At 29.6% G+C, this 10,578-nt stretch overlaps 2 protein-coding genes across 6 annotated transcripts; one reads left to right on the top strand and one right to left on the bottom strand.

The window, feature by feature from the left end:
• Positions 1 to 178: 178 nt before the first annotated feature.
• On the bottom strand, positions 179 to 6,598 carry LOC107066855 (Nicotinamide amidase). 3 transcript variants are annotated; one of them, XM_089179871.1, is made up of 4 exons: positions 5,440 to 6,598; positions 1,100 to 1,259; positions 782 to 1,022; positions 179 to 712 (listed from the first exon to the last, which is right to left on the bottom strand). In XM_089179871.1, the coding sequence occupies exons 2-4, from the start codon at positions 1,231 to 1,233 to the stop codon at positions 200 to 202; spliced, it is 888 nt and encodes a 295-aa protein (XP_089035997.1). In that variant the 5' UTR covers positions 1,234 to 1,259; positions 5,440 to 6,598; the 3' UTR covers positions 179 to 199. The 3 variants fall into 3 exon arrangements, with proteins under 3 accessions (XP_089035997.1, XP_089035998.1, XP_089035996.1); XM_089179872.1 differs by lacking the exon at positions 5,440 to 6,598 and adding an exon at positions 4,249 to 4,366; XM_089179870.1 differs by lacking the exon at positions 5,440 to 6,598 and adding an exon at positions 1,370 to 1,510.
• Positions 1,693 to 9,592, top strand: spir (spire type actin nucleation factor). Of its 3 annotated transcripts, none has more exons than XM_015321856.2 (15): positions 1,693 to 1,832; positions 2,252 to 2,564; positions 2,665 to 2,696; positions 2,806 to 2,929; positions 3,026 to 3,192; positions 3,278 to 3,499; positions 3,709 to 3,738; positions 4,123 to 4,380; positions 4,505 to 4,652; positions 7,346 to 7,476; positions 7,584 to 7,824; positions 8,180 to 8,490; positions 8,571 to 8,819; positions 8,928 to 9,226; positions 9,305 to 9,592. In XM_015321856.2, exons 2-15 carry the CDS (start codon positions 2,261 to 2,263, stop codon positions 9,546 to 9,548), a joined length of 2,760 nt encoding a protein of 919 aa, XP_015177342.1. In that variant the 5' UTR covers positions 1,693 to 1,832; positions 2,252 to 2,260; the 3' UTR covers positions 9,549 to 9,592. The 3 variants fall into 3 exon arrangements, with proteins under 3 accessions (XP_015177342.1, XP_015177343.1, XP_089035991.1); XM_015321857.2 differs by lacking the exon at positions 1,693 to 1,832 and adding an exon at positions 1,849 to 1,987; XM_089179865.1 differs by lacking the exons at positions 1,693 to 1,832; positions 3,709 to 3,738 and adding an exon at positions 1,849 to 1,987.
• The last annotated feature ends 986 nt before the right edge of the window (positions 9,593 to 10,578 follow it).

Consider the following 10,578-nt stretch of genomic DNA (forward strand, 5'->3'; position numbering starts at 1 on the left):
CAACAGAACTATTTTCATATTATGTCTGCTTTTATATCATATATCCTATTCATGGTAATATAATTTATTCCTCATAAATTTTCATAAAAATCAACAATTAACATAAATTGACTTAATACAAAAGTGTAAAATTTTATTCAAATATAAATTACAACTTGATGAATTAAATAACAAAGAATTATTCTTTAATACGTTTTTATTAAACTTGTATAAGTCTTCGATGTGTTAGTAACGATATGTCAACTACTGGTTCAGGTAGCAATAATTCGCTCACCTTATATTTCATAGATTCTTCATAAGCATACGTTATTGATGTGTCAGTTAATTTCATATTACATTGTGCCAAAATTAAAACACAGTTTCGAAGGCGAGCACATACTTCACGATTTTCATGAGGTACTTTGGATAAGTCTTGGGTAAAACCACCTGATTTATCACTTTCTTGTGTGTTAGCACCAATCCATACATAGCCATTATTTCCTAATATTAAACTAGCTCCATTTTCTAAATTGTGAAAATGTATTTTTTTCCTTTTTATAAGAGCAGGTGGTACTTTTAACATTATCCCTTGAGACAATTTACCATATTTTAAAACTCTTGTATGTAATGATAAAGAACCATCTACAAAAGTACTTTGTACTTCTGCACAAATAAGATCACCTTCTTGTAAATAACGTCTCATTGTTTGTTCATCTTCTGTAGATCGTCTTCTCTGTTAAAATGATCAAATTTAGTATACACTAATAAAATATAATGTTTAATTAAATAATACATTTCTTACCAATTCACCTCCAGGTAAATTTACACTTGACAGTAATAGAACGGAATCAAGTTTAGAATTTGTATCAACCTTCCAACGTTTTTGTTGTACTTCAGTTATACGTCCAACAACAACATCACCAATCTCACCTTGATAACGTGCTTTCAATGGTCGTATTGCTATTAATTTATTAACTTTTTCTAAAACACCAGCAACCGATGCTCTCAGAGTATTTTCATCATCAACATAAGTACCATGACCCCTAATAAAATTATATTCAATTTTTTGATGTATACATTTGTATATCTGATGGTTCATTACTTTATTATATTTTATTACCTTAAATAATTAGGTTGACTTGATATTTCTTCTCCAGGAGTATAAAATCGTGGTTGTACATTTTCACTTGTAACTATACTCATGTCTGCTCTATTTACCGCTAAACGAACAACAATATTTGGAATCTCGTCCATTTGGTGCTTTTAATAAATTATTTTTACTGAAAATTATATTATGAAATAATTTATATTGTTTCAATAAAAAGATAATGTCATTTTATTATTTAAAAATATGCAAATATACTATGTATATATGTATATATATACTTACAAATAAGGAAATAACGAAGACAAGAAAATAAAGAGGTTAGGTTTTCATTCAGGTTATAATAAAAACCATGAAAAATATTACAAAGAGCACTGAACTCATAAATATAAACGATACGGTATTATCCCATTCATTGGTCATAAAATTTGATAATAATGTCACGTGACACTAATACGTAATTAGTCCGTCAGAGTGCGTTAGTGAAGCATTTATTATTTTTTAGCTTTCGTTTCATCTATCTTTCTCAATTTAGTTTAATGGTTTGATATCTCTGTAGTCAGTTCGTGTCACAGTAGTTGATAGTGGAATACTATTTAAAAAAAAAAGCGTAATAAGTATCTCACCATTTTAAAGAATATATTTAATTCCCTGACGACTAATAAATAGTACAATTATTTTATTAGTAATTCAATTTTTCTTCAATGGCTGTGTTTACGTGTGAAACACGGACAATATTATAGTCGCTGTACGTACATAATTGTTTCATGCAATATCAAAATTTTAAACGTACAAATGTAAAGGTCATATATTGCAGTGTACGGTTAAAACCATTATATTACTACTGTATAAACAAATTATTTCAATCAATGATGTTCGATTATTACATTTAATTGTTACAATGTAAGCATACAAATTAGACATGAGCAAAAAAATTTTTGATTATCTGATACGATTAATTTAAATGTATATTTTTAATATATGACAATTATTATTTTTCTTTCTCAATAATATTTCATATTAATTACAAAAAAAATATGAAAATACATATTTATTTGTTTCATAAAAAAAAAAAAAAAAAATTTGTTTTTAGTAGAATTTGACATTTGATTTTTAATTGAATAAATTTGATAAATAATTATTTTTCTTATATATTTATAATTATAGAAATCAAAAATGACTACCGCAAAGACAAATTCAATATCAGGAGAGGAAAGTAGCGAGGCTTCAGATGAAGAAGTCAAATCAGAAATAGAAATGTCTAAAAAATCAAGTACAACTTTATGCAAACTTGATGAAAAAGGCCGATTAAATCTTCACAATATATTGTCATCCTTCAATGGTCCTGTTGGAGAAGAACAAGCATGGGCATTATGTTATCAGGCAGCTAAAACCTTGTCTTCTCTTCCACAAAATAAATGTTATAAGTTATGTAAATTATCACAAATATTTCTTCACAAGGATGGCGATGTTGTTATAGGTATTTATATATGTATATCATATTTTCTTATTCTTTAATCTTTATATAAGTGTTCAAATTATTTTACTAATTTATCTTATTATTTCATTATTTCTTTTAGATACAAAATGTTCAATTGTCTCTGAACGAAAAGTAAGTTATAAACAAAAACTTATCAATTTTAACAAAGTATTCATTTTATATTACTTTTCTAATAATATAATAAAAAAAAAAAAATTAATATTATATTTTATTTTTATAGGCGGTTTATTATTTGGGGACTATAATTTTTAAAGCTCTTGATTTTGGCTCTAAGAAAGAAGAAGAGAGAACTTTGCCCCCTGCTTTGGAAAAGCTGATTACACTAATGACAAATTCAGAGCAAGGTTGAATCATAATTAAATATTTTATAATACATATATATATATATTGTAATCATATATTTCGAATAATTATTTATTAATGAATTATTGTTAATATAGATTCTAGAACTGATTGCGAAACAAGTACAGAACGTTTGCAAGAAACAGATGATGAAGGTATCGAGAGAGATTCAGGAGAAATGGATACAGACGAATTCGCTATGGAAGAAACTAATTCCTCTTATGAAGGAAATTCATCTACATTTTCCTTGAAGCATGTTTTGAATGTAAGTTTAATATATTTTCTTAAATATAAAACCATACCTGTGAGTATCTGTATGTAAAATAAATTTGAATTAATAACTTTTACAGTTATGTACCATACATATGGAGACTACTACCGAAGTAGCAGAAATGCATTATCGTGCTGTAATAAGAGCTTATGTAGCAGAGGCATTGGAATTATCTCAATTTTTAAGAAAAGTTGCAACAAACAAGCTCCACGATAGAGAAAAACCATCGCCTACTACAGATAATGCAAAACATGGGTCAACATCATTGCACGAGTTAGATAGATTTGGTTTCAATGACTGGGTAAGTTTTATTAAAAAAAGAACCATAAGATAAATTCTTAATAATTATTTTGTCAAATTTAATTTATCCCACGCTATTTGTGTTCAACTGTGGTATTAAGTAAATATGTAAAAGAAAAAGACAATAAGTTGCATCGATGTATGCTAGTGTTTTTTGTTTTCAGCGATAAGATTTTTAACGTCTATTCATTTGTGTGTCTGCTATTATAGACTGACATTAGGATTTGGAGAGCTATACAAGTACGTCATTAATGATAATTGTGTGTATGATATAAACTGATGATAGTAGCATAATCATAAACAAATTTGCATGACGCATGATTAGATATATATACATATATATATATATATATATATACGTAATGCATATATACACACATTTGATAAATTTTGTAAAACAGATTACATAAATAACTTTGATACTTTTGAAATTGTAATATAAAAATTATTGAGTATACATTTTCAAAGGTAACACGTGTTATATTTCAAAAACAAAATTACATTTACAGGAATTCCATTCGTTTTTCGTTGCGCAGTATTGATGCAACATATTTGTTTAAATTTTTATATATATATACACATATATAAAGTATCATTGAATTATGGTATATAATATATTCACAGGCAAGATTTTGGGTTCAAGTTATAAGCGAGTTAAGGAAGGGTGTTAAATTGAAAAAAGTAGAAGCCAATTTACAATCACGAGGACAAGGGCAGAGACGAGGTGCAGAATTTGAATTAACACCTTACGAGATTTTAATGGATGATATTCGGGAACGAAGGTATCGTCTGAAAAAGACACCATCACCGACACCTCATCCAAAGAAGGATGTTCATGCTATTATTCTTGAATTTATTCGAAGTCGACCACCTTTGAAAAAGGTAAAAGGAAATGTTGATTTGATTGAGAAAACAACATTGTTGCAAAATCATTGTCAAGAAAAATGTATATTAGAATAATCGAATAGATGTAAATTGTAATATTCGATATTTCAAATATTAACAGGCATCAGAGAGACAATTACCTCCTTTACGAAAAGAATGCACTTTACGAGAATTGCTTATGGAGAGTATAAAGAAACCCCCGAAGCCTTTGCGATCATCACGTGATAGACGGCAAGCTCCTACGATTGAAGAAAGAACACGATCGAATGGTGAGTGTAAATATTTGATTATTTATACGATATATGTATATATTTCGCTTTTAATGTTGAAAGACTTTGAACGTTGCGATACGTTAACATTTAACATCGCTACACCTATGCACGTAAATAATAAACGTCATCGACAAACATACTCAGCTTTATCCTATCTCATATATATCCTATAATAAAAATGCGTTAAATGTTAATTATCATTGTATAAACGATTGTAATAAAAAAAAAAAAAAAAAAAAAAAAAAAACAATTAGAGAAAGAGAAAGATTAAAGTATTGAGTGTACTGCAGCAGAGAGACACATGCATCTCTTTTATGAGGTCACGTATGCGCGTTGATGCTGAATTCACTGACAGATCGTACAGTGTGCACGTGTGGCAGGTACCTTATACACGAGTATGTATGCTGTATACATATATATATAGATGCATGTTTATATATATATATAGAAACAAGTAGAAAGAAGCAAAAAATCACTGTAGTTCATGCGCAGCGAACGACGCGCGCAATTCTAGCGTGAATGTGTACACGCTTGCACGATTATGGAAATGATTAGGCGGTTACTTTAAAAACTAACGTAATCAAAATGAAAGTATGCCAGATCAACGTGGCATGTCTGTAGAGACAGGATTTATATTCAATTTCGATGATTCGATAGATACCTACATAGATAAGTTATGTAACAGAGTTTATATATATATATATATATGGAGCAGCAGCCCATGGGTGCTATTTAAAATGTTATAGATGTAGGGTAGAATAACTGCATCGTATTTTTTGCTCACCTGTGGGTCTGCTTAGATCAGAATTGGTCTGAATGAATCATGATTTGGGGCGCTGTTGGTTGGCTGGCTGGTTAGCTGGCTAGCTAGCTGACTGACTGTAAAAAGGGAGAGACTCGGTCGACGATCAATAACCGAAAGTGGTGTGCACCACCAGTGGAGAGAAAGAGAAAGAGAAAGAGATGACGAGGTGGCGACTGTGGCGGCTGAGACATTCACCAAGTCGCGATCTGAGCATAGTAGTAACAACGCGAGATCACGATCGACGCTTACCTAACAGACGTTCCCATAATCACCCTTTATTTTCACTTACTTTCTAATCGACCAGAAGTAGTTAACTCTTCATTCTTCAGTTAGTTAATTCCCTTAGTTTTCATTTGTTCCACTTGTACGCATAGAAAAAAAGGGGGAGAATTCGTTCGTTCGTGAAAAAGTCTAATCCAAACTCTTAACTCGTACGGAATAGGTCAAGCACGTCGTCGAAGATATATCCGTATAACAACGAGAGCACGTGCCTTTAACATTTTGTCCCTTGCTGCTGCTGCTGCTGCTGTCGAAGAGGGAACGTTCCAATTACTTTTCTATTTTTCTTTTTTTTTGGGTTTTACTTTTCTTTCTTTCTTTTTATACTTATATATATCTGCAAAAGGAGTCAATACGGATAAATAATACGTGCGAAAGAGAACAAACATTTGATCGTTCGAAGAATTGTGTATTTTGTGGGAAGGGTCGTCGATTATCTTTGAAAGAATACAAAATATGAAACGAGAACGAAACGATAATGACGATATTATTTTAATATGCACGTCTTGAAAAAGGGATTATTTATTTTTTCAACAAATTTCTTTATTGTATTTCGAAATAATTGAGTTCTTTCATAAGGGATTTTGAAATATCAGTGATATTTTTTGTTTTCTTTTTAAAGTCGCGGAATAATCAAAAGGAAACTTGAAATTATCCTCAATTCTAAATGATAATAAGGGATATATCAAAAAGAGAAAGAACTAGAGAAAGAGTGATGTTACTAGCTGTGGGTGGAGAATCGCGTAGAATAGTGTTAGGTGAAGTGCCACCAATTCAACCAGAACAGGAACAAGAACCTGCACAGGATGTTGCGGCTCAATGGTTGCAGTCCGATGATCAGACCACGACGACGACGACGACGACGAAAACTAGTCGGGTTACTCCTGGACTTGTTCCAGTACCACAACCACGTCAAAGGATCGGAAAATTTGAGAATCGTGTACCAGGAAATAGGAATCGTAAGTCGCGTAGAAGACGCATTACGACGACAGGTAATCATCACATCTCATCGCATTTAATTAAATCTGACGAAGTACCAACATATTATTCTTCGTTTCAACGTTTACGAAGAAATTCTGCTGTTGCTGCTGCTGCTGCCTCTGCTGTTACTGCTACTGCTATTTATTATCTGATTTAATTAAAAAAATATCTTTTTTTTTTATTCACAGACGTATAATTAGTGTTTTTTTGTTATTGTTGTTTGATCGGTAATTTTTTTTTTTTTAATTTAATTTTTGTACTAAAAATTACAAATATATTTCGATGTATTATATATATATGTATATATACATATATTCATGTTACACCATTTTTATTTATCTCGTTCGAAAGATACCTTAACGCCATTTATCTTATTAATTCGTACAATATACTTTTCAATTTGTTATTCATTATATTTATGTATAGAAATAAAATCGAATTTTTTATTTCATCAACAATTTAATTAAATTTCGATATAAATAATAAAAATATACAACGATAACATATAACATGTCGCATCAGTCATATTTCATTAAGTCCTGACAAGTATATACCTATACTTTTGACGCTTCTTGCTTCTAATTGCATTAAAGAGTAACTTAAGATTGAAAAATTCAATTTACAGAACAGACATCCGACATTAATAACATGAAAGAAAATGGGTCGCCGACCGTACCGAAACCTGCTCGTAGAGATTCCGATAGTTTAAATACCAGACGGACTAGAAAAATAATCCCCGTTGATTTCGATTTGAAGGTGGGATTTCATACAAATCTTTCTTAGTATTCTTTCTTCATTAATTTTCAATTAAAATAAAAAAATATTTGTAAATTATATATATATATATATATATATATATATAGCTTGATGCGGAAGATGAAGATGATGAGGATTATAATGATGAATTAAATGTAACAAGATTCGATGAAGAAGACGAGGCCTATGATTATCCATTTGAAAATCGTGGTATTCCAAATGATAATAAAGATCATGATCATGAAAGAGACGACGAAGATGTGGATTCAGCGAATCCTTGGAAAAAAACTGGTGGTCTTCGGCTTACGAGAAACGAGTATCACCGTTTCTGCGATACTCAACTGGAATGTAATAATATCCGTATAATAATAATAATAATAATAATAATAATAATAATAATAATAATAATAATAATAATATATTTTCAAGAGAGAAACCCTTTTTTATGTAACAATTAACCGCATGTATAATTTTACACTTTAACCTTTAATGCATGAAAGATTATTTAATTGACCTTTGTTATATTATTCATTAAAGTTCAATGTTTTCATTTTAAACGCGTTTAAATAAATCATCTTTTTAATCAAATATTTATATATATATATATATGATATATATAAAAATCGATAAGTAATACGCGCATCATCATCACATATGTAAAAACATTTTAAATATTATAAATAATTATTTGTTCAATTCACAGCATACGATCTTGCAACTCAGTGTCCTTCTAGAAGAGCTTCTGCAAGAAAACATGCAGCCAAGCGTAATGTTGGTCTAACATCTTTTACTGGGACAACATCTCTTCCACATTCAAGACCTCAAAGTCGACAACATGCAAGTAAAACAGGATCAACATTGAGTCAAGGGACTAGTCCAAATATTAGTCTTAATCCAAGTCCAAGTCTTAGTCCTCAGCCTAGAGCAAGACAACCTCGAAGATCCAATACGGTTGTTGAAGGAAAAGATAGTACCGATGATCGAAACGTTGATTGGCAAGAAGATAATACACAGGTACAAAATTCATTAAAATTTATCAACAGAAATATCGTGAAAATGATACTTTGTTGTGTACAAAATGATATTTTGTTTAGAAACCTACCTTGGGTGATATGTTCTTTGATGAAAGACTTTCATTAACGTTAGAAGAAATCGTACATATTCGAAGCGTATTAACTAAAGCCGAATTGGAATCGTTGCCTGTTGAGGGCCAAGTGAAAGAAGATGTTGAAAAGAGGCGTGTTTGTTTCTTGTGTCTAAAAACAAGATTTGGTTTATTAGGGCCATGGGGTCAACGTTGTCGTCTTTGCGAAAGAACAGTTTGCGTTAAATGTTATTCCAAAGTTCGTAAATATATGTTTTAATATTATTATTATTATTATTATTTTATTTTGTTTTGTTTAAAATAATCTTTTTATTTTAATGGTAATTATTATTAATAATAATTGTAGATGCGGATTCCAACCGAACATTTTGCTCATGTACCAGTGGTATTATTATCTCCTGGTTTATTGTTATCACCGTCATCTTCAGAACCAGATACAACTGGAAAAAATTCTTGGTTAAGAGGAGGTACAGGAGCAGTTGGTTCGGCTCCAGCTTCACCAGCTTCTAGACGTAAAGATTCTGCATTACGAAGTATAACACCTTCCTCAACACCTGCCACTACACCTCTTTCGGCTATAACACCAACTTCAATTCCTTCATCTAATTCTCGGCGAGACATTGATGCTTGTACTGCAGAAAAAAGGTATAGCTCATAAATATATATATATATATTATGCTTTCATTCGATTTATATCTTCTCAATATAATAATATATTTATAGAAATTATAAAGGAAGTGGTAGTCCAGCAACTACTACATCTACGAAAGCATTTTCAACATTTGCTAGTCCAAGTTCTGAACAACGTTTAGCGGCAGAACGATTAAGAGGTGTTGCTATGGTTGTCTGCCATGACTGCCGTATCATGGTGATACAAATAATTAAAAGTTCTAGGACAACTCGGGCTACGATACGCAACAATGTTATTTCACGTCTTACTTTAAGTCTTTCGCCTGCATATGTTTAAAATATTTTTTTTTTTTGACTGAGCTAAAATCCAAACAAACAAAAGAATATTCCAAAGCTCAGTTAAAAAAAAAAGAAAAAAAACCAAAAAAAAAACAAGAAAAAAATAAGACAACCCTGCAGTTCTTCTAATAATGGAAGATAGATAATCCTAAAGACAAAAAAAAAAAAAAGAAAATAAAAAAGAAAAAATCAATATAAGATATTGTAAGAAATGACCTGTAGATTATAGATACTTTTTTTTCTTGTACAATATCACTGTTGAGATCTTCCACAGATACATTCCAAGTGGTAACTAAGCACAGTTTCTAATCTGTGATTACATGTTTGACATTAAACAAAGAATGAAGCAGGGGATGTATATAAATCTTAAAATGTATTGTTAAAATGAGTTTAAATTATACGAGTAACACACATTATTTTCTTACATTTGTTTCAGCTTGCGCTAAGCGTAATAATTATTATATTAAATTTTACAAGAAACAACTATTCATATAATATATTGCACATACCTTATATTAGGGACATTGAAAAATGACAATTTATTATATTTGAATTAGTAATATTTTCATACATTTTTAGTCATTATATACAATAATTACTAATGCATACAAAGTATTTTCTATTGCTTGCCCGATCAAAATGAAATTTCATTCTAATATATTAATTATGTTATTTAAAATAATAATAAGAAGAAGAAGAAGAATCGAAAAATAATTTTTTTCTGCCCTGCTGCATAAATAATAATAATAATAATAATAATAATACTAAAAGTCTATATTATTATAGGAAAATAAAAATCATATATTGTATAGAAAAGAACAAATATTATATATATATATATATATATATATATATATATATATATATATATATATATATATATATATTATAAAAGAAGTTATATCAATTTATCAGTACTATTTACAGTTCAACAAATTAATCTAATAAATCAGAATAACAGTAATATTTGGTATAGTATATAAATATATATTAATGCTTGAGCATAAATTGTTAATGCATGCAATTTA

Source organism: Polistes dominula, unplaced genomic scaffold (assembly GCF_049000335.1).
Source record: "Polistes dominula isolate Pdom_NZ unplaced genomic scaffold, Pdom_raw_medaka contig_49, whole genome shotgun sequence".
Classification (NCBI taxonomy): domain Eukaryota; kingdom Metazoa; phylum Arthropoda; class Insecta; order Hymenoptera; family Vespidae; genus Polistes; species Polistes dominula.

Excerpts from the sequence above, each read along its gene's own strand:
- LOC107066855 (XM_089179871.1), bottom strand. The coding sequence starts at position 1,233 with ATGGACGAGATTCCAAATATTGTTGTTCGTTTAGCGGTAAATAGAGCA. Across the intron at positions 1,023-1,099 it reads AGTCAACCTAATTATTTAAG|GGGTCATGGTACTTATGTTG; the intron begins GTAATAAAATAT and ends TAATTTTATTAG. Across the intron at positions 713-781 it reads ATTTACCTGGAGGTGAATTG|AGAAGACGATCTACAGAAGA; the intron begins GTAAGAAATGTA and ends TCATTTTAACAG.
- spir (XM_015321856.2), top strand. The coding sequence starts at position 2,261 with ATGACTACCGCAAAGACAAATTCAATATCAGGAGAGGAAAGTAGCGAG. Across the intron at positions 8,491-8,570 it reads GGCAAGAAGATAATACACAG|AAACCTACCTTGGGTGATAT; the intron begins GTACAAAATTCA and ends TATTTTGTTTAG. Across the intron at positions 9,227-9,304 it reads GCTTGTACTGCAGAAAAAAG|AAATTATAAAGGAAGTGGTA; the intron begins GTATAGCTCATA and ends ATATATTTATAG.